This window comes from Perca flavescens, chromosome 19 (genome assembly GCF_004354835.1).
Source record: "Perca flavescens isolate YP-PL-M2 chromosome 19, PFLA_1.0, whole genome shotgun sequence".
NCBI lineage: Eukaryota > Metazoa > Chordata > Actinopteri > Perciformes > Percidae > Perca > Perca flavescens.
Window position 1 is genome coordinate 25,857,462 of NC_041349.1, and position 25,239 is coordinate 25,882,700.

Here is a 25,239-nt window from a genome sequence, read left to right on the forward strand (position 1 = left end):
CAGAACACATACGTTTTACAGATCAGAGAAATGCAAATATCCCTTTTTTTTTTTTTGTGCAAAAATCAAGAGAGACAAAAAATTATAACGAAAATCTGAGAAAATAAATCACAAAATACATGAATAAAATGCATACATATATACCTACATGTGCATACATTAATAAATGCATTATAATCAATAAAAAAACTAGTTCTTATCTCAGCTGAAGGGCTTTGACTTGGTGGTTTGTGCCCTCCACAGGGGTTGTTGTTCCTGGCCCTTTGTGGGTCCTACAGCAAGGGTGATTTTATAACTGTATTGCCCCGAAGAGAACAGCTAGACAAGACAGACACAGAGGGGGAAATCCCAAATGGAAAGAACACCTTAGTCTTAGTCTACTGTATGTCCCGTCAAAGATAATAGATTGGTTTACCTTGTTCCACTTGAAAAGCAAGAATAAAAAACCACCCAAAGACTGTTCTGTTCTGTTCTGGAATATATAATGAATCATATTAACACATCATTGTTAGTTAATCAGAGTTTATTTTGGTCCCTGATGGAGCTGGTATCCGAGACATCTCTTTGATCCCGTCCCCCTGCTGCATATCAATTACATTAGCTCAGTCACCTTTGCTACCCAGCGTCCAGCACCTGCCCGCCTGCCGGCTGCCTCCTTTGCATGTCCTGTCTGTCCTTCTCTGTCTTTTCCGCATGTTGTTTGGTCACACATTTGGAATGTCTGTCAGCCCGTCATCAGCAGGTAGTGCAACACATTTTTTTTGCCGTGTTAAATACTTCACATTTAATGTCCCACCGTTCCTTGGGGTGCATGACAGGTCATTTATAAAAACCCAATTTCTGTTGCTGAGGTTCCTCTGTAGGATTTGGGGCATCGAGAACCGGTTCCAACTTGGAATCGTTTCAAAAATTAGCATTATTTAAGACAAGCAGGCTTTTGTAAAAGTCCTTTAAAAATCTGTGAAACCAGTTAAAGTCAGTATGAAATGTTACATACAACCAGTGCAAATGGGTGTAGGGCAAACTTGTCAAAGTCAAGGCCTGCGGGCCAAATCCGGCCCCTCGCATATCAGTTTAGGTTCACAATCAATTTTGGCCCGCCTAGATGTGCAGCAAACCAAAAAGACGGGAATTATTTCTTTATCGCTCTTTACTTTTCAATCACCATTTTGTCAGGTGGTGGTGGCTCGGGTATCACTCCCCCAGCCCCCCATCCCCCTCATCATTTTCTGTCTCTTTGCAACCATCCTTTCATCCAGGAGCCTCTGAAACCGAGCGGAGGCTCCATCAGAAGCTGTTTAAGAACTACAACATGAAAGTCCGACCGGCTCGTTACTGGGAGGAGAAGGTGATGGTTCGAGTGGGGATGACCCTCTCTCAGCTTGTCAGCTTGGTAAATATGTGACATTACACACTCTCATACATGCAAATACACCCTTATGAATTACTCAAGTCTTTTATATATCAGGTTGAAACAAAATATTGAATGGACCAGTGATTTCTTGTTTTTGATTCATCTGTCCAGATTATTTTGTTCTTGATTTTGATCGTGATCACGGAAGGTTTGTATCATGTGGATGCACTGTGTTGTTGACATTATATGTACACATAATTCCCCATGGGGGGGCAGAAACTACACACTAAAGCTTTAAATAAAAAAAGTTTTTTATAAAAGTTATCCTGTGACAATGCAGTGCTATCCTCCAGCAGTCCAATCCCACACACACACATTGGCCAGATCCCTGCTGGGTGCATACTCAATTAGTTCCCATAGAGCAGCACTGAAAGTAACAGCCCTGTCATACAAAACAAGAGACGGTGGCTCTGCTAACTCTTCGTCTCTCCTCCTCCCTTTCTGTGTCTCTTTATCCTGCTACAGAACGAGAAGAACGAAGAAATGACAACCAACGTGTTCATGAATCTGGTATGAGTATGAATTCATCTTCATCACTGTGCTCCGCTACTCCGACTCCTCTCTCTCTCTCTCTCTCTCTCTCTCCCTCCCTCCCCCTCTCTCCCTCCACTGCTCTGTCGCTCTGCCCTCAAATGCACTTGTCACTTTTTATAACCACAAATTATGTCTTGCTTTGTTCTCTGACTCGCTCTTTCGTTTCTGTCCCTCGCCCTCGCTAATTACAACTCAGGACAAGTGTTTGTGACAGTGTGCGTTGAGCGTGTGTCTGTATCAGTGGGATTTAAATGACAAAGACAGGAGAAACTACCGCGGAGATGACAGCGACATCTCTTCTCGTCTTCTCCACTATGGCTGTTATTCACCTTCTTTCTCCTTGCTCTCCTCCCTTCCTTGCTGCCTTCCTTCCCAGGCGTGGACAGACTACAGGCTGGCGTGGAATCCGGAAGACTATGACGACATTGAAGTTTTGAGGATTCCTCCCAACAAGGTGTGGCGTCCAGACATCTACCTCATAAACAAGTGAGTGTCGTCCCATCTGCAGTCACACAGTCATCCATATCATCCATCATCATAAAGTAACCAACAGAGGATTTGCCCACGGTCCATCCATGGTCAAGACTGAGATATTTAAACGACTATTGGATGGATTACCATGACATTTTGTACGGACACTTTACAGTCCCCACAGGATAAAGCCTACTGACTTCTACTGCCGCCACAACCATGGCATCTGTGGTTTTGAGATGAAATATATGGCATTAGCTATTGGCTGACTGCCATGAAATGCATCACATAAATTCAACTAATGACATTCACATCAGCCTTAGTTCTACTTTAGTGCTAATTAGCAAATGTTAGCATGCTAAAAAGCTAAATGATTGATGCTAAACATGGTAAGAAATGTACCTGCAAAAGATTTAATTTTGTCATTTTGACCTATTATTGTCACTTTATTGTATTTTATCTTTTATGACTAGTGCTCTCATTATGGCTTTTGTTTTTATTGCTGAGCTGGCCCGTTCTACTGCCAAATACATTTCATTTTACCGTTGACCCCATGTTAATATTGAAATAAAAAAAAAAGACATTTGTCTATTTCCTCCCTACAGTAATGACGGTCAGTTCGACGTGGCTCTGTACGTCAACGTCTTGGTGTACAGTGATGGGACAGTCAACTGGCTTCCCCCAGCCATCTACCGCAGCTCCTGCTCTATAGAGGTACCGTCTCCAGCTGTATGGCAAGCCAGGAACAGGGACAGTTTATGGCTTGATTTTACTCATTTTAAATACGTGCCACACCCTAGGTTTTACTTTATCTCACACTTTCATCAGTTGTGGAATCTAACTAACTACATTTACTCAAGTACTGTACTTAAGTACAAATTTAAAGTACCTGTACGTTACTTGAGACTCTTCTTTTCACGCCACGTTCTACTTCTCCTCCGCTACATTTCAGAGAGAAATATTGGACTTTTGACTCCACTACATTCATCTGACAGCTTTAGTTACTAGTTACTTTATCAGTTAAGATTTTTGCACACAAAACACGTGTAGTTATAAAATATATTTTATTTTAAATTCAACTACCCAACACTGTAACAGCCTACAAGTCCAGCTGAAATCATTAGACCATTAAACACTTGGCTGATTGTTTGGATCGTTTCAAGTTTCTAAAATGTGCGGATCTTTCTGCATGGAGTACTTTTAATACTTTAAGTATATTTTCCTGATGATACTTACATACTTTTACTTGAGTAACATTTTTAATGCAGGACTTTTTACTTGTAACAGAGTATTTTTTACTGTGTGGCATTAATTTTACTGACGTAAAGGATCTGCATACTTCCTCCACCGCTGACTTTCCTGGACCTTTATCCTGAATGCCATATGTGTGAAACTTCCCTTTGGAGAATGATGCAGCCATTTTGTAATGTCCACCCCCGCAGGTGTCGTACTTCCCATTTGACTGGCAGAACTGCAGCATGGTTTTCCGCTCGTACACCTATGATGCCTCTGAAGTGGAACTGCAGTACTTTCTGGATGACGTGGGCAACGAGATCCAGGAGATTGTTATAGATGAGAATGCTTTCACCGGTTGGTGCCTACAATGACCTTTTTTGAGCACCTTATGATATTATCTGTATATACCTTATCCCTGCTGTGTTTTTAATTATTTTCCACACTGTTTTTTTTGGGGGGGAGCACTAATAACCAGGAGGTCTGGGGGGAATTTTGAGCGTCAAACACTTAATTTCCTGCATTCTGGTGTCTTTATTTATGTGAAGGAAATTATTATTCTGCTGTATTGTTGTTGTAACTTTCTGCATATTTAAAACATCCCACGTTTTTCTGGATGTTTTAAAGGAATCATGTACCGTCCACAGTCAATAACAAATCCATTAGAGAATGAGACCTTGTTAAAAGCCATAAGCTCTAAAGTTTAAATCTGCATAAAAGACATTTAAATTCACAAGAAATCACATCTTTAGTTTTCTGTAGGATTTGGGGCATCGATAACATATCCCTGCATCTCCCCGAAATCTACACTTATGCTTTTCCACCATTTTACTGCATGTCCCAAAGATTAGAGTAATAGAGAGCATACGTCTCTTTCTCCACAGAAAACGGAGAATGGGCCATCTGTCACAAACCCTCCAGAAAGAACGTCAAGGAGGACCTTTACGAGGACATCACCTTCTACCTCATCATAGAGAGGAAGCCTCTCTTCTACATCATCAACATCATCGTGCCCTGCATCCTCACCAGCGTGTTGGCTATATTTGTCTTCTACCTGCCTCCTGGTGCAGGTCAGCACATCTGACATGCTTTGACACTGACTGATCATGTGTCTGATACAGACTCCTTCATGAGGCAGGGCAGCCATTGTGCACGATCACGGAAGGCTTGTATCATGTGGCATTGTATCATTACTTAGAATTCCTCATGGGGGAGACAGAAACTATGAACTATAGCTTTAAATCAGACATCTGTCTGTTCTTTACCAACAACCAGCATACACTTGCAAACATGCCTTTGGCCAACATTTTTAAAGATTAAGCCATTTCATCAATTGCATTTTTTTCACAGCAAAAGGTCTTTTTATCATGTCTTAGGTCCTTTTCCAATGGCAAGCACCATTTCCAAGCTTCCCATTCGTTGTCTGTTTAAGCAGCCGTGCAGTGCTGTGCAATACAATTCTGGTGGCTTCGCGGTGACTTTCGTGTGGTGGGGCGCCAAGATGGCCGCTTCTTATTTGCATAGCGTTGAATCCAGGCTACTTTATGCAAATGAGGAGCAGGCAGGTCGACTCGCCGCCTCTCATAAACTTTTGAAAACATCAACTAAACAATCTACTGGCTGTTGTTGATCTAAAATGAAGACAGATTCAGCAACTCGCATAAAATGTTTCCAGAAACACATTTCAGTGAACTATTTTTTGTAAAATAAGAGAGTTTTCGAGCAGCCATGTTGGTCTGTTTTGAAATCCAGGCGAAGACAGCCTCGCGTGAAGTGTTGGTCTAATCAGGTGCAGCCATCTCGGTTATAGGCCGGTGTAGCCTGTTTTCTTTGCCTGTCAGTGTTCAGTGAAGAGACACTGATTACTGCTAGTGGCAAAACCCGCTAGCGTGCAATGCTGGGAAGCGGGGCGATCCCTGCCTTCAAAAAACGCCACAGTGGACACGTAGATATGGCGTTTGTCCTTTTCGACATAAAACAGACCCCAGCAGAGTAATATGCGTTGCTGTGCTGTTCTAATTCATTCTCCCTGTTGTCTGCAGGAGAGAAGATGACTCTCTCCATTTCCGTCCTCATCGCTCTGACTGTCTTCATGCTTCTGCTGGCTGACAAGGTCCCCGAGACTTCCCTCGGCATTCCAATTATTGTCAACTACGTCTTGTTCACCATGATCCTGGTCACGTTCTCTGTCATCCTAAGCGTAGTCGTCCTTAATCTGCACCACCGAACGCCCAGCACACACATCATGCCCAACTGGGTTCGAAAGGTGAGGTTAGGTTTAACAAATTCAGTGAACACCAGTGTTGTGGTCGAGACCACCTAAACCGAGACCAAGTCATCACCAAAACCAGAATGTTTCGAGACCGAGACAAGACCAAGACTTTGAGGGTTTAAGGCCAAGTCAAGACCAAGACAGGGCCAGACCGATTCAAGACCAGACCAGTGCCAGACAGCCAGAACTTCTTCTGTCTCCAAGATTCACTTTCCTGGGAGTGCGTGTTAAAGGGTCTGGGAGAAGTGATTAACAGTAACAAATTTCAAATTAGAAATGAGCCAAGTTGTTGGTTGCATTTGAAACAGGGTTTACATCCAATCACAGCAATGATGTTAACACATACATCAGACAATGCACAGGCAGTTTAGTGATATCCCTGCAGTTGTGGTCTTGACCGGTCTTGAAATAAAATCCTGAGTGCTCTTTATACGAGACCGAGACCAGACCGAGTAAAAATGTGGTCGATTCCAAGACAGAGACCTTCAAAAAGTGGTCCTGAGACCGGTCTTAAGACCAAGACAGATCTCAAGTACTACAACACTGGTGAGCACCCATGTAGGCTATATCAAATACCCCGATTTCATGGATTTTGTTTTTACCTCAAATTTACAGGTATTCATTCACTTCCTGCCCAAGTACATCGGCATGACAAGGCCAAACCCAGAGGAACCTCTGGTGAAGGAGGAGTCTAGTGAGGACTTGCCCATCCAAAGCTTCAACGGCAGGCAGCCTGGAGGAGAGTACTTCATTCGAAAGATCAACCCTGATCTCGTCTTACCTTGGAGAGGCAGGTAAGGACACATTTACTAACGCGTGACTCAATCGGCTTAATGCTCTCTCTCTTTGTAAGGTGTTTTCCTATAACTAACTGCAAAAAAAGTTAGTATTAAAAGAATGTTAGGGTTCCCCCAGAAAGGTTGTTAAGCCCGGTGGCAAGTGTCTTTTTTTTTTTTAAGTTTAAAGTTTATTTATTTAGAGAAACATTAACCCCAAGGGGAGAGATGCATAGTACCAGGTTTTAGCTCAAGAGCTAATTTTTCTGTGATAACAGAATCATGGAAGGAATTGTGAAATTGAGAATGTGAGAGAGCTGTAAGACAGATTCAATGGGGTCCTACATTCAAAATGCAGTAAATATTTTTGATATTTGATCTCAACTGCCAAACATATACAACCCATCCCCCCCAGTGGGCCACCTGGCTTGCAATACACTGGTGGAAACCCTGTAATGTACAGAAAAGAAAGCATGGGCTGTCCAAAAAGGCACTTTAGTTGTTTTTTACCGATTTCGGTTTATGAGAGTATTCCAGAACTTGCTGGAAACACTCAATAAGTGTTGTATTTATCAAACATAACCCATTACAGTAACGCTTCGGATTTACAGCCTTCAACTTACAGCGAAATTCTTCCCAATTTACAGTGAAATGACGGTACCACAATACAGTACGTACCAATACATGCATTTAGATACAAGGGAATAAGATATGAAGTTAATAAGAATTAATACTCTAGGTATTTTTTTAACTAACAGGTATGTATTCTTGTGAGGTACAGTATGACCTACTGAGCCACAATCTGACACAGATCTCTTAAAGATACCTCTACAATGGGGCTGTTTTAAAACAAAAAACACCTTATTTAAAGAGTACGTTGGTCTCTACTGTATACTGATTGCTATGGAATACATACATCTGACTTTTTGTTCTTTCAAGAGTAACAGATTAGCATATTTGAAGAGCCCAAGTCCCTTTTCCGTAAATGTAATAACAGCAATCAGACTAAATGAGACTTCTGACACCAAGGATGATACGGAGACAGAAATGTAATAAAAATGCATTTTGTTCAGCCTTCTTAAAAGCCATAAAAGTCATATATTCGTCCCATTTTTATAATTTTTTTGTGTGCAGAGAGAAAAAAAATTATTTAATAAACCACAAAATACTGAAATGTAATGTCGGCAAAAGAGCTCTTGGGTTGAGTTATTGAGCGAGACTGCCAAAAAGGTTATACTGTCTATATTCTTCACACCTGTCAAGACTGTTAGACTCCATACACCCAAAGTAATACCCATCAGAGTCATTCATCCAGATTCAGCCTCTTTCTCGGCTACAATGTGCTGATCTGGACATTACCCTAGCAGAAAGCCATTTCTATTAATGTTAATAAAATCCAGCACAGGCATGAATCTTCTTTTTAGAGTGGCCCAAAGTTTGAATGTTGGATCCGATGCCAGCCTAGCTATTATAGTAGAGTACACAGTGTGCTATAGACTTGGCAGAATTACAGCTATCACCACAGCAGTGCAGAGAATCTGTAAAGGCAGTAACAGTGTGTGCACTTCCTTCAGCCTCTCATATTTAATACCATATTTAATACAGTCACATGAAAAGGTACTCTGACGGATAAAAAAAAAAAGAGATTAATGACATGCACTCATGTATCCTCGCCTATAGCTCCTCAGAGATGCTCCCTCTGTGCTCGTTTCTCGGTCCTCGGGGCAGAAATAAGAGCTTTGAGACGGCCTTCACCGAGGAGGGACAGGACAAATTTCGGTTTGACCGAGGAGTCGAGGAGCTGTCAAATAAGGGCTGCGAGATGCAGCCACAGAGACTACAAAATTAGATACATACATACATGACAGGGGTGACAAGAAAACAAGGACTAATTACACAAAGACAGGCTGACAAGGAAAGACCTGCAGGGCAAGACTACAGAGACACATGAGGGACACATGAGCACAGAAACGCAAAAACTATCACATGGTCTAAAGTAATATAAAACTAAAAGTCCAAAGGCCACTGGCCATAAAGCAGGACCGTGACGTATCAATCTGTTATCTAATATGCTGCTTTAAACTGTACTGTCCCTCCAACCATGTTGGCTTCAGTCTGGCTAATCTGCCAGTAGGCTTGGGCCTTGCCACCCAGCCCTGGCATCACAAGCAGCCCCACTGTCCTGTGAACCAGGTCCTTTGCTGGGCATCTCTCATCCCGTTCCAAAGGCATCATATTCAGCCCCAGCTAAGCCCCACACCCGTGGCCACAGTCGCCAGCCACTAAGCCTCTGTTTAGGTTGGACATTAGGCGGTAATCCCTCAGAAAGGAGGTGGAGCGATGGGGAAGAATAGATACGGGTAGATGAGTGGAAGGGAAGACCGGCGATGAGTGATCGGGGCAGAGGATTTTGTCTTTGTTTTTTAATGTGGAGGAGAGCGTGGCCGGGCACCATCAGCCAGTCTGTGTCATGCACTGTATTCTTTTCCTTCGTTCACCTCTCTTTATCTTTAAGTCTGTCAGTTAGAAAGCCAGGTGCTGTCCTTTACAACACATTTACATCGCTGGAAAGTATAACAAATTACAATAACTCGCGTCACTGTAATTGAGTAGTTTTTAGAGGAAATTTTAAATGAGCTACTTTTAACTTCAGTAGATTTTTATACCGCTAATTTTACTTGAAAAGTTCATCCAAGTAGTAGTACTTTTACTGAAGTAGAATATGTTTGTACTCTTTCTACCGCTGCACACTTATGAGAATCATCTGCATGTTAGATGTAGCATGCTCGTAGATCTCCATTTGAGTGTATTAAGTTGGTGTGTGTGTGTGTGTGTGTGTGTGTGTGTGTGTGTGTGTGTGTGTGTGTGTGTGCACAGGGTGGGTAAGTGTCATGGTGAGAGAGGCTCCATGTATCTGCAGTAATGAATACAAGCCGTGGAATGTGTATGGCATGCAGAGCACCGCATAGCTCAGACCTGAGCTGTGGATACGCACGCACGCACACACACACACACACACACACACACACACACACACACACACACACACACACACACACACACACACACACACACACACACACACACACCATTCCTGCAGGAGCTCTTGGCCGCTCGTTTTTATTGTCCTGCAGTCCATCTGTTGTCACGCTGTCTCCCCGTGTCTCTGATAACTTGTCCTGCTCCTTCGCTGACGCCTTCCCCTCTCTGGTGCCAGAGTTTCTGGACATTATTCACATCATGCACACCCTGTATACACTACACTACATGCATGGACTGTATACATGTACTGAAGTGCCAATTTGACAGGTGCACTGTGGTATCAAGCCAGACTCCCTCACATAGAGCTCCCTCTATCTCTTATGTTTTACTGTTTTGTATTCCTAATAGTGTCCTGTATTTTAACGCATGATACTGAATTATAAAAAGTCATTGATTATAACTTAGAAGAGCGCAATATGTTGTAATGTCTGCTTTTACCGAAATTTATGTTAAAATTGAAGACGATAAACATACAAATCATTACACCATATACAGTAGTTTAGTGTGTGTGTGTGTGTGTGTGTATATATACATATATATATATATATATATATATATATATATATATATATATATATATATATATATATATATATGTGTGTATATGTATATATACACACACACACAAGATTATTCTATTGCTTGTGCTGCATGTTATCTTATCTTCTTTGTTTACTGTATGTTACAGATTCTCATGTGTGCTGCATGTGCAATGTTGATGGATTAATCAGGTTGTAATGTAAATGTCTTAAGCCCTATTCGCATGGGACTAGTATTACCTGGGGATCTCTAGTAATGCGTAATAATTACCGAGGTTGTTTGTGATCTTAATCCCGTGCAAATCTGCCATGTCTGTACTTTGTCAAGTAAAGGTTCCACTGCAAATGACCTACTATATTTAGCCAAACACAGACGTTGTGTTATAATATTGGTCCAATCCGAATCGGCATCTCTGTGATTCGGGGTTGTATTGTCTGTTTTGAAAGTTTTGACAGAGCCTTGACATCATACCCTTGGGATTGTGTCAGTATATAACGAGAAACGAAAGCCGGACAAATCACAGATGTCTGGGGGCCATATTATTCAAGAGATGCCACAGATCACGAGACAGCAGAAACCATAGCAACTGACGGAGTTATCGATGAGTTTACACTTACTGATGCTGCCGTGACTCTGTCATTTTGAAATTAAGTTTCTGTATTAGGAAGATAAGATAATATAGACTTTATTATCACACACTGGGGAAATTCCCTTGTAACAGCACCTCAAAATCAAAATTCAAACATATATATATATATATATATATATAGATATATATATATATATACATACATACATACATACATACATACATACAGATACATAATATATTACCCCTCTCAACCCGTTCGGTAACATTTTTTCATTCTACAATGGCCTTAGAACGCTGTCGTAGCAGAAGCAAAAATAGACTCTGTGGCAGATAGTTTTTGGAGTGGTTTTATATATATATATAACCACTCCAAAAACTATCAAATACTAACAAATACACATTAAATAGACATAGGAAAAATATACAAAAAGTATTATGAGAAATATAAAAAATAGAATGAGTTATAATAGTAATATGTACACTATGAACAAACTTATTATAAACAGAAAGGTTAACAAAATATATACACATATATATATATATATATATATATATGTATGTATATATATATATATATATGTATGTATATAGATATACAGATGAGTAAGGTGCATATGAATAGAAATGACATATTGCACAGTATACACGGAGTACTAAATGAATAAATATGCATAGTGCAGAATATTGTCAAGTGATGGCTCATGTGGCGGAATCAGCTAGCAGTGCTAAATCATGATGTTGTATTAAAGAGTCTGACTGCTGCTGGAATGAAAAATTCTGATTAAATATGCTCAGCATTACATATTGTGTTACATAATTGTGCTCTGATTAGAATATCAGAGTTTCATTGTGATCAGTGCAGTTGAAGAAAAAAAAACACTGTTCCCTGAACTTATGAATCAGACTTTTAAATACACAAACATCAAAAGATAAAACATGAAACATCTATTATAATATGTAAAGTGCTGACACTGAGGGTATGCAAAAAATACATCCCAAGTTTTTACAAGAGGTGAATGGGGCGATGGGAAGCACAAGGCAGCAGGAGCAAACGGTTAACACCCTATTTAAGTGTTTGCTTCAACCTGTGGAACTGTGGTCAGACACGAGCGTCTGTGACCTGACCTGCTACACAAGAGCAGTATATGTTGTAGGGTCAAGTAAGCATAAATAAGTTAAAGGGAAAGTTCAGATATTTTAAAGGCTGGGTTGCATGAGGTACTTATCCATAGTCAGTGTATCAGCTATAGTTAGTCTCGCATTGCCGGACCTTCTTTTGGAGAGCTGCGGAGGAGGGTCTGGCCAGTCCACACAGCATTCCGGAATGGGAGAAAAAAACGTGCTCGGGTTCATTGGCATGTTTTTAAACCAATCACATTTGTCTTGGGCGGGGCTAAGCACCGCACAGAGCCACGGTGACTCTGTAAAATAGCCTCGGGAAAGAACTTGTTTTGGTGGAACGTGTGTACGTTCAAAGGTTGTTTTAGTCGTGCAACAGAAAACTCCGATTGGACAGATGAAGCTAGCTAACCCTAGCTTGCTGTCTGGATTTACCCTGCAGAGATCTGAGGAGCAGTTAACCATGGTCCTCAGAAATCCACCGGAGTTTAGACCGCCAACACAAAGAAAGAAGAAGGTACCGGACATCCGGCCGAAATGACGGACATCAGGCGGAATTTCCGGTGACACCCGAACAATCCCGTAAATGACACATCGTCAATATAGACTAGCTAGAGTAGATGGCGGCCGGCCTGCCCACAGTTTGGAGAGGCATGTAGAAGTACCGACATGGAAGCTATAAGCAATTTGCCGCTGTCGACAGGGGCAGCAGCTAAATGTATTTTGGCACCCTCCCAAAAAAAAAAAAAAAAAAAAAGGCCCACCTAAAAACATCAATATCAGTTTAAGTGTACGCTATATTTAGAATATCTTCATTGCTTTACCTTACCGTAAGAAAGCCTTTTCCGGCAGGGGAACTGAAGCCGTTATATCCAGGTTCGAGGTATCGAGGTTTTTAGGTGGGCCTTTTCTTTTTAGGTGGCTAAAATATGTACAGCAGTACATTGCTTAGCTTCTGTGTGGGTACTCCTGCCTGCTTCTCCAAACTGGGGGCGTGCCGACCCCCACCTACTGTAGCTAACACATTGACTATGGATAATTTCCTCACAACCCCACTTCAGATTTTCCAGGACAATCCCGTTTAAATAGTAAGTATGAATAATAAAGGTTTGAACTTGAAGTTGGCTTCATCAACTTATCGGCTAAACGTACAGTATATTCTGTGTCACTCTTAAATTTCACCTGATCATCTGGTAGGTTAACAGAAAATAAAAAAAAACTTCCTGCACACAATTTTCAAGTCTGTATTTGGTGTATAAGGTCTGAAAGGCAGAGGTGAAAAGTGTGTGCAGGAAGGTTTTAAAAACAAAAATGTTTATGGTTAACAAAGACTGACATAGGGTAAGAAATGTATCTTGCGTGATTATTATTGTAAATATAATTATTGTAGTTCTGCCATTTAGCTTGCCCCAATATTTGTTCCTATGATTGCAAGGATACAAAAGACTAGAGATTGGTTGAGCAGTTATGCAGAAAAGCATGAAGGCACTACAACAGGGGTCTTCATCCTTTTTTTAAGCCAAGGACCCCTTCACTGAGAGAGACAGATCAGGGGCCCCCTACTACAGATATTGTATAAAATGAAATTGCATATTAAACTGGGCCTACAATAACGTGTGGGTGGCCTAAAGCCTTCTTATATACCTTTTTATTACATAGAATTCTAAGCTTATAAAATATGAATTGTTGGCATAAATCATATTTTAATGTCAAGCATACATATGGCACAGTGGATCCTTAGGATGAACTATCTGTGGATGGCTACCTTAGAGACTACTTTACCTATAGGCCAGTAAGCCTATCATCAAAGGTTTTTCCCCACAAATAGGCCGATTTATATTTGCTAATAATATGTTGGATTCATGTTGACATTTCAACCCCCCTTCGGTGACTCTTAGGACCCCCCTAGGGGTCCCGGACCCCCCTTTTGAAGATCTCTGCACTAGAAGAACGCTGTCAATAAGGCTCTCTCTCTGCTCGTGTGTTTTGGTTTATGGAACAGCTGTGTGAAGGGAAGAATGAAGGGGTCAAAGGTCCTGGCATCACATGAATGTTGACCCAGTGTTGTGTCAGAGAGAGTGTTGTGCTGCTGCTATCACTCAGTGTCCAATAGAGCAACAGGAAGGGGCCTGCAGCAGTTCTGCTTAGGGGCTGGGTACCCAGTTCAATACTTTTTAGGCACCGACCGAATTGCTTCTAAATGACATGACATTTTTCGATACGAGTGTCGAATGCCATGTCATCCAATACCCAATTTCAATTTTCACCAGAGTCAGTGAAAACTGTTATTTATTGAGCCATAACAAACTGCAATAACTTACCCCTGAAAATCTGGTTGATAAGTTGAAAAGTATATGCAGAGGAATATGCATAGATTTCGGTGGGGATGCAGGGGATGTGTCCTCACCCGATATTTAGAAGGCGTAGATTTGTCCTTTGTCCTATGAAAGACGACCCACTCGCCAAAAAGAGGTTAAAAAAAAACATGTTTATAGCCTTCTTACTTGGGCTGCTTCTTAGGGTTGTGTTTCTCCATAAGTTGAATGTGTCTCAACTTTATTGCAGTATTGAAGGAAAAACCGAAGAAAAAATTAATATTTAAATCCCCAAAATTGAAAACTGAACACCTAACCAACAAATGAATATCCGTTTAGTCGGATATTCAGATCCAGCCCTAACTTCTTACCAAAAAATATGTTTTCCAACAATTTCAGACACAGGAAATGAAGTGTTTGACGCTCAAAAGGTTTTGGGGGAGGACCCTCAGACTCCCCAGTTATAATGTGTCGTCCCCACCCCCCCCTCCTCCACTCCAAGGTTGAAACTAAACCTAAGCCCTTGAGCAGAGGCATCTATCTGGCATGCAGATGAAAGATTGAATACTGGAAAGTACCTGGAGTAGTCTTGTATAAAACAATGTTTGTTCTGTGTGCGAACAGGTTTTGGATGGTGGGTTATTTATAATGTGATAGTTATTGAGTATGACTGTTAGTTTGGTCTCTTGGTTACGGGAAGTGTGTGTGTGTGTGTGTGTGTGTGTGTGTGTGTGTGTGTGTGTGTGTGTGTGTGTGTGTGTGTGTGTGTGTGTGTGTGTACACATGAATGTGTATGTATGTGGGCGTTAAGTTTATTGCATATTGAAGGGATGTTGCATATATTCTTGTAATGGAATGTCTGCAATGTAATGGGTATGTATGGGCCTGTAACAAGTATTACATAATTGTCAACTTTTTTACGTAATTGCGCTGTCTTTGGTTAACCACAATTAATTGCTGACATTAGCGAAGGTCTTAAGGGGTATGTTGGTTGTTGATGGTAATTCTGGATTTTGTTTAGATGTGCCAAATTGTAATTATTGGTTGGACTGATGAGCTAAAGCTATCCTACTTGTTGGCACTTGACCCTACACACGTTCATAACAACAAATATGACAAGGATGGGCATGCAGTTAGAAAAAATGTTTTAGAGGCGTGGTTTACTTTATAGGCTGTGTACCTGTGTTACTAGTACATTATCTGGGACACATAACAGTGATATATATATATATATATATATATATATATATATATATATATATATATATATATATATATATATATATGTATATCTCACTGTTATTAATCCATCTTTTGTTATATATATATATATATATATATATATAAAACCAAAAGAAAAACGAATGAAAAGATTTATGCCGTAATGTGTAATGTTGTCATTTTTGTTTCGTTAAATAACTAGTAACATAAAGCTGTCAGATGTATTTCTCTCTGAAATGTAGCGGAGTAGAAGTAGAAAGTGGCGTGAAAAGAAGAGACTCAAGTGAAGTACAAGTACCTCAACATTTGTACTTAAGTACAGTACTCAGGGGCGTCGGACTGGGGGTGGAAATGGGACTGAGTACCAAGAGGGCCCAGAGGCTAGAATGAATAGCTGTGGATACTGGGTGGGGCCCATTATACAGAATGCCTTTCTACAGGGCCCCAGACAGTACTTGAGTAAATATACTTAGTTACATTCCACCACTGTGTGTGTGTGTGTGTGTGTGTGTGTGTGTGTGTGTGTGTGTGTGTGTGTGTGTGTGTGTGTGTTTCTGCAGAGGTGAACAATGCTGTGCTAGTGACTCATGACAGTTGCAGCATAAATCGGAGCTCGTTGAGCTCATGTAAAGGCTGTTGCTGCATTTTTAACTTCTTCTAGAGGATATACGTCCACGTATTTGCATGACCTCCTCAAATAAGAATGTGTTTCTTTAGGGAACAGCGTCTTACTTTGTCAATTTGTTCACTGGTATTAAAAAAATAAAAACAAGACTTAAGAATAAAATGTTAAATCAATAAATGAATAGTAAAGATAATTGCAATTTTTTTTTTTTTTTTTTTTTTTTTTTTACAGTTAGTACATTTCTTTCCATTTGTAATATTTACAACATGAACCTTTCTGTATTGTAATTGAGCATAGCAGGGCTGTAGTACTCAAGTCCGGTCTTGGACTCGAGTCCGGACTCGCTGGTATTCGGACTCGGACTTGTCTTGGACACTGGTCTTGCCAAATATGGCTTTTGGTCTCGACCGAATCCAGGTGTCGTTTTTGCCGCTACCTATGTTTGTTTACTATTGGAGGGAAAGTGAAACACTGGCCATCTAATAACCAATCACACAGGTTATCTTCGCAGGGCACGCTCTGCATCTGCGTGCCCTGCTAATTTGCATTGATTCACACACTTCCAAATAACAATATAATACAATACAATATTTTTTTTTCAGGGAAGGCATAAACCAACCATAGGGTTTATAACCAACCAACCCACTCTGTAATACTGGTCACTTCTTTTCTACACTACTGTACATCTGGAGTGAAGCTATATTGTCATTTAGTTACTCAAATGCTCAGTACTAGTACCTAGAAGTGGTAATAGTAGTGGGTTGGTGTTTGTATATCAGTTTTAACACTGTTATTATGAGGTATCACCATATATCATCATTCTGTTTTCTTTAGATTATATGATATCAAGGGGAATGTCTTTACTTAAAAATCCTGGGTGTTGTGACATTGTTTTTGCTTTTAAATCAACAAATAATAACCCCAAATGACTGATAATGTCATGGATGCATTAGACTTTTTTTTTTTTTTTTTTTTTTCCTGTCCTGGACTCGGTGCTGACTCGGACCTGAACCTTTTTGGACTCGGTCTTGTCTTGGACTCGAACCTCTCTGGACTTGGTCTTGACTTGGACTCAACTAGTCGTGGTCTTGGACTTGTCTTGGACTCGACAAAGGTGGTCTTGACTACAGCCCTGGAGCATAGTGCTTTTTTTAATGTTGTAACATAAATGCACATCTCTATAAATGTTTTTTTAATTCAGCTGGTACCGTGCACCGTCATGTATAATTTTCCATGTATATATTTTTCTATTTTTTGTTTATTTTACTATGATGGCATAATGCATAGCAGAGGTGCAGTCTTATCTTTTCTTATCTTCATATAATGAACTTACTAGAAATAATAAGAATTTAACCTGAAGGGACTTTCTTATGCACAAGATGCTATGAATGTGTTCTAAAATAGTAAAGTAGTAAATATACTGTATATAAACATACATAAACACAGATAATGGGATAGAATAAGGAATAAACAAATGGGGGGGGGCAATAAAAGGAGACTTGGTGCAACGCATGAATCATAAGTTGGCAGTTACTAATTACAAATTAAAAGCATAGAAATATGAAGTATGAAGTTTAAAGTGGTTAGTGCTTTGCCAAAGAGAGAAACTAAACTTTTGTTGCAGGTATTTATATATATATATTTTTTCAGGCATAATTAGATATTTTTGGAAACCGGTAGCAGCATATGACTATTAGATTATAAAGTGTTGTAAATACCTACATTTCTTACAGTGCACGTAAAAGCACCAGCACATAGCACAGTTGTGTAAACTATCTTGGAAACTTGGACAGAAATTAAAAAGACAAAATTCCTTGTTGCAGCCAATGCCAATGTTTAAAATGCCTAAACCCCCCACACACACACAAACACACACTACTTTCCCACTTCTTTGTTAAGGTGTGAGAGCACAGTGCAGCTCCAGCGGCTCCCAAACACTGACAGCTACTGTCTGGTCCTCCCTCCCAACCTGAAGTCAGCCATCTCTGCAGTGACATACATGGCCGAGCAGCTGAAGAAGCAGGACACAGACGACACGGTGAGAAATGGCCACGCCACGCCACACGCTGTCAGGCTGCTTGTTATTCAGTCTGCAGCCTGCCGCTCCTGAGCTTGGGGTGTTCCAAACATCCCCCAACGATGTCCATGTGTCATTGCATACATACAGTACATCGCTGAGTCAGTGCTCACCACGGCTGCACAATATCTCTCTTTTTTTTTTTTTAATCGTCATCGTAGCCTCGCTTTGCCAGACCTTCCTCCACAGCGCTACAGAGGAGGGAGAGAGCTCTGGTTTATTAGCATGTCTGTAAACTAATCACAATCGTCTTGGGCGGTTAGGGTTAACCGGACGTATCTTACGTTCACAAGTTGTTTTAGTGAGGCAAGAGAAAACTCCGATTGGACAGATAGTCTAGCTAGCTGTCTGGATTTACCCTGCAGAGATCTGAGGAGCAGTTAACCATAGTCCTCACAAATCCACCGGAGGTTAGAACGCCAACACAAAGAAAGAGGAAGGGGACGGACATCCGGCCGAAAATTAGGGGACATCTGGCGAAATTTACACCTGAACAATCCCAAAAATGAAACGTCGTCGATTATAGACTATCATGATGATCAAGTGGCGCAATAAACGCATCGCAAAATACTGCAACATATCGCCAAAGTCAGACAGAGATTTTTTTTTGTTGTTAGTTAAAAGAAAAATGTTAGTAGAAAACAGCACTTTAAAATCTAACCGTCATTGCTTATTTTAGTGGTGCCTTTTATGTTCTATTCAAATTCAATTTGCTCAATAAAAGGTTTGAAACGATTTCCTTTCATTTGTTTTAAATTGAAAAAGCAATTTGTCGAATTTAAAACAAATGAAAGAGCAAGAATGAAGAAAAAAACATCAATTGAAAAAGCAGTAGAAATGCAAAACTGAGTACACTTTAATATCTGTGTATTTATTGGAAGCAATTATCGTAATATTCAACCATGTTATCGCATATTTTCTATATTTTATGTCGTGCAGCGCTAGTGCTTACAGTAGGTGTGTGTGCGTGTGCGTGTGTGTGTGTGTGTGTGTGTGTTCCCTCTAGATGACAGGAGACTGGCAGTTCATCGCCCTCGTGGTGGACCGCCTCTTCCTCTGGTTGTTTGTCATCATCACCACCCTGGGCACCCTGGCCATGTTCTTGGACGCCAGTTTCAACTATATGCCCGAGAACCCCTTCCCATAGCAGACAGAACGCACACACACACTCGGAGTTTGAAGAATTGCTTGGTCGTTAATTCTTGTTATCGGTGATTTCGGAGATCACCGGATCTGACTTTCCATAAATACCTTATTACCTATTCCATATATATCTGTTCTCTGAAATGTTTTATTTAAGGTTAGGTAGCCGATAGTCTCGCATTGCCAGACCTATCCCGACAGCGCTGTGGAGTAAGGTGTGGCTACACCACAGATGCATTCTGGGACAGGAAAAAAACCCGCTCTGGGTTATTTGCGTTTGAATAAACCAATCACAATCGTCTTGGGCGGTACTAAGCATCGGTCGCAGAGACGGTGGCTCTGCAAAATAGTCTCAGGAAGGAACTTGTTTAGGTGGAACATTTGCACCCTGCAAAAGAAAACTCCACATACTAATACACACATGATTCATAAATACACACACAGGATACACAAATGCGCACAAAATTTACAAATTCACACACAAAATTTTAAAAGCACAGAAGATTCACAAATGCACTGAGTGTTCCCACATATACCTTCTAAAAACTCTATACATGGATTCTGTTATCATGTAGGTTGTGTGTACATCAGTGCCTGAAATGGGCCAGTACTCCCCAGCACGGAGTACCAGCAACGGATTTTTGTCCACATAAGTACCCTTATTTCTATTTGATATCAACAGTATTATTGATAGGCTTATCTCATAGGCTGTATGGCTATACACACACACACATATATATATATATATATATATATATATATATATATATATACACACACACACACACACACACACACACATACATATATATATATACACATATTTATACATACACACATATACATATATATATATATATATACATATATACATACATATACATGAACCTGGATATTTTCGGAGATGAAAGGAAAATTGGAATGACGACGACTGGTTCATTTACTGGATAATCTCCGTAACATCCAGCAGCTCAAAACTCGTTCGCTTCGGGAAACAACAACAAACTTCAAGCTAGCAAACTGCATGCTAAAAATGGCAACAAGGCTATGGAGCTAGAACAGTCTCAATAAAGATAAATGCACACACAACATTCACATATGCACACACAGGATTCATAAATTCACACACATGATTCATAAATACACACACAGGATACACAAATGCGCACAAAATTTACAAATTCACACACAAAATTTTAAAAGCACAGAAGATTCACAAATGCATACAAAATTCATGAATGCACACAAAATTCAGAAATGCACACACAATTCAGAAACGCAAACAAAATTTACAAATGCACACAAGATTCAGAAATGCACAGGACAAGATTCAGAAATGTATTTCTGATGCACACACAAATATATCTTGATTTACAAACTGCTTGTGGTCTGTGAGCTGTGAAGTATTTGTGTGAATTTTGAGACTCCCCTGACGTGGCTCAACTCACAAATGCATTTTTTTAAACAGGGAATGATCTGCAACCAATCAGATATCTCCCTTGTTTTAGCCAATCACAAGAACGCACCCCACGTGGGGGATTGTTTACTTATAAGCCAATTGAGAATGAGTAGGCGTCGTCAGGGCACAGCGCCCCGCTGTGTATATATATATACAAATGCAAACAGTTTTTCAATGTCTATCTTTCCATCAAATTGTGACCTGGAGACAGGAAACTTCTAGCTGAATAATTATACTCAGATGCTACCTGTTTTAATAACTAGTTAGGTATACAAGCTTTTAAATGACATTAACGAAACGTGTATCTTTATTATAACATTTATTCAAACATGACTATATACTGTACACAAGTATATTTAACATGAAGCAACGATCAGACTCAGCTGCTGATGATGGGGTTGCTTCCAGACTGCAGACAGAAGGAGAAAGCTTTAGGTTAGTCCAGTAGTTATCCAACCTGTCCTGGTAAGATTAAAATTGTATCACAAGTATATTTAAGCCTTCTGTAACATTAAGGTACTTCATGTAACTGTGTAGTGGTGTAGTTTATTCATCATGGTCTTAACTGGCAACTGTTGACCATTTAACACACTTAACATGTTGGTTATGTTGGTTGTAGCATTGTAGCTTGTGCGTTAACAGTACTATTTAACCTTTCTCACTTTTAGTTTACTGCATATCATACTGCCTGTGGCAACCTGCATTAGCTGGTAGCGTTTACCTTGTTGTAGTTACTGATCATATTTTGCACTGCTTTTGTTTGAAAGCTAGAAGCTACTGGACAATGAGCTAATGTTACATACATGCAGTAAACTACAAGCTAGCTAATGTAAACTGTTAGCTACTGTAAGCTTAATGTAATTTAGATAAATTAATGCAATTCTCCTTACCGGTAAGTGTTATGACAACTACAAAGTACAAACATCAACGTTTGAAAAGTTTTTAATTCATTGACATGGGATAAATAAGAGAAAACGATAGTCTATCAGTGTCGGTAACATTACCTACCTTCGCACATTGCGGCCAAAGTTGCCGACAGAATATTCTCCTCCTGCAAGCAGACTGACGCTGATTCACTTTCTCCATCTCAACAAAACAAATTAAACAGCCCAGTTCACAGTTCCACATCCATTTCTTCAAGTGTTTTGAAATGGAGCATTCACACTGTTGCCCCCTATACAGTCTATAGTTGCCCCTGGTTACCGATAGTGTAGGTATGCCAAAAAGGTGGACGTGCTCAGGCCATAGGAGATATCTGATTGGTTGCAGATCATTCCCTGTTTAAAAAAATGCATTTGTGAGTTGAGCCACGTCAGGGGAGTCTCAAAATTCACACAAATACTTCACAGCTCACAGACCACAAGCAGTTTGTAAATCAAGATATATTTGTGTGTGCATCAGAAATACATTTCTGAATCTTGTCCTGTGCATTTCTGAATCTTGTGTGCATTTGTAAATTTTGTTTGCGTTTCTGAATTATGTGTGCATTTCTGAATTTTGTGTGCATTTATGAATTTTGTATGCATTTGTGAATCTTCTGTGCTTTTAAAATTTTGTGTGTGAATTTGTAAATTTTGTGCGCATTTGTGTATCCTGTGTGTGTATTTATGAATCATGTGTGTGCATGTATGAATCCTGTGTGTGCATATGTGAATGTTGTGTGTGCATTTATCTTTATTGAGACTGTTCTAGCTCCATAGCCTTGTTGCCATTTTTAGCATGCAGTTTGCTAGCTTGAAGTTTGTTGTTGTTTCCCGAAGCGAACGAGTTTTGAGCTGCTGGATGTTACGGAGATTATCCAGTAAATGAACCAGTCGTCGATCCAGACTAGGTAGCAGAAGAAAACATGTCATATTTGCATAAAGTAGAACCATGTACACGTACAGTGCCTGAATTGGACCAAAAAAAAAGTGCCAGTATAATTCAGCAGTTGCTTGACATAACCATCACATGTGTCTTGGATATATTTATATTCATACGTATTATCTTGTAGGGGTGACCCCAGAATAGTCTATTTTATCTAAGGAGCCTGATTTGACTGCCAATCTCTCAGTCGAATCGTCGCAGTGTGTAAAAAAAATAAAATAAATGTGGTTATGAAACAAAGCATCATTCCATCATTAAATCATGATATATATATATATATATATATATAGTCTGTGTTTGTGTAAAGCTATAGACCAGGGGCGTCAAACATACGGCCCGTGGGCCAGAACGGGCCCGCCAAAGGGTCCAATCAGGCCCACTGGATGACTTTGCAAAGTATGATAATTGAAAAGAAGTAATTCATTCCAATTTTCCTTTCATCTCCAAAAATATCCAGGTTCATGTATATGTATGTGTATATATATATATATATATATATATATGTATGTATATATATGTATGTATATATGTATATGTATATATATGTATATGTATATATGTATATGTATATATATATATATATATATATATATATATATATATATATATATATATATATATATATATATATATATATATATATATATATATATATGTGTATATATATATGTGTATATATATATATATGTGTGTGTGTGTGTGTGTATATATATATATATGTGTGTGTGTATGTGTGTATATATGTGTGTGTATATATATATGTATGTATATATGTGTATGTATATATATATGTATGTATATATATATATATATATATGTATATATATATATATGTGTGTGTGTGTGTGTGTTTATATATATATATGTGTGTGTGTGTATATATATATATGTGTGTGTATAGCCATACAGCCTATGAGATAAGCCTATCAATAATACTGTTGATATCAAATAGAAATAAGGGTACTTATGTGGACAAAAATCTGTTGCCGGTACTCCGTGCTGGGGAGTACTGGCTCATTTCAGGCACTGATGTACACACAACCTACATGATAACAGAATCCATGTATAGAGTTTTTAGAAGGTATATGTGGGAACACTCACTGGTTTTGCATTCTTTTTTGTCTAAATCATGTATTTAACACATTGTCATATCCATTATTTGAGTCTAAAAGCTTGAAATACATTTTTCTCTAACGCGACGAGACTTGTTTGTGCCTTTGTACTTTGTGGAACATGCAGGAAACTACTAATTTGTGTTCGACTTTGCAAGAACAGCGATTACACTTAGTGATTGTTATGTTGGCCTGACGTCAGTAGAGGGCAGTAACATAATGTTAATTCAAAAGCTGAGAACACTGCTGTTGAAAGGGCTGCAAAAAGTACATACACACACATATAGAAATGCAGTACCACTAAAGATTTCCCATTCACTTGAATGAGAAAGTGTGTCCAAACTTTTGATTGGTACTGTATTTCTATAGTTTTTGTAAGGAGAAATGTTTTTTTTTTTGTCAAGTCTCCTATCACAAATGAACACAAGAAGGTGTAACACTTGTGTTTTGGGGTCCTGGAGACTTTTCATAAACATAAGTCACATCATTAGGTAACTAACATGGCCAACTATTCTTTATTCTTTTATGTTTTCATTTGTTTCGTCATAATTTGTTTATGAGAAAAATAACTCTGTTCCCTGTTGGAACATATGATATAATTAAAAAAATAGAAGTACTATAAAACACTGTTTACAGAGACCAGAATTTGGTCGGATGTTTGTAGATGCCTTGAAGCATTCTGTGGCTTTAGGAAGTCAACAATGTTCTTTTACAGCATTGGCCTACTTTGGATCAAAACAGCACTGACATAATAATGGCTTAACTTTACCCAGTGTTTAAAGGCAGAGTCACCAATCAAATCACTATTTTGAGCCAGGGGTGGTGTTATTTACTCAGAGTAAAACATGGTATGGTTGTCAACTGTTTTAATCTACTCTAGCCCTTCTTAAACTTACATGTCACTAGTTGTTGGGGGATGTTAATGTGTATATCCTTTTGTATCATTTTATACCAACAGCAATACATTTTGAGATGGGTATTTGGCTTGTTAGTATTGAGGATGGATTACTAAACATGCATACAGTACTAAGCACAGGCCAAAGGGCCCCTTCAACACTATACCTGGTACTTTTCTGTGTGAAGTGATTGGTAGAATGTCTTGCTGGAAAGTCAATCAAACAACCAGAAAGAAACACAAAACAACCAGAAAGAAACACAAAACAACCAGAAAGAAACACAAAACAACCAGAAAGAAACACAAAACAACCACAAAGACACACAAAACAATCACAAAGGCACTAAAACAACCACAAAGACACACAAAACAGCCACAAAGACACACTAAACAACCACAAAGACACACAAAACAGCCACAAAAAAACACAAAACAACCAGAAAGACACACAAAACAACCAGAAAGACCCACAAAACAACCAGAAAGACACACAAAACAGCCACAAAGAAACAAAAAACAACCAGAAAGAAACA

The 25,239-nt window shown here is 39.4% G+C and overlaps 1 protein-coding gene across 1 annotated transcript; it reads left to right on the forward strand.

The window, feature by feature from the left end:
• The first annotated feature begins 717 nt into the window (after positions 1-717).
• On the forward strand, positions 718-19,423 carry chrnb1l (cholinergic receptor, nicotinic, beta 1 (muscle) like). Its single transcript, XM_028563697.1, has 12 exons — positions 718-742; positions 1,260-1,393; positions 1,880-1,924; positions 2,325-2,434; positions 3,025-3,133; positions 3,862-4,009; positions 4,537-4,722; positions 5,695-5,918; positions 6,540-6,718; positions 8,306-8,317; positions 18,063-18,192; positions 19,238-19,423. Exons 1-12 carry the CDS (start codon positions 718-720, stop codon positions 19,376-19,378), a joined length of 1,443 nt encoding a protein of 480 aa, XP_028419498.1. The 3' UTR covers positions 19,379-19,423.
• Positions 19,424-25,239: the final 5,816 nt, after the last annotated feature.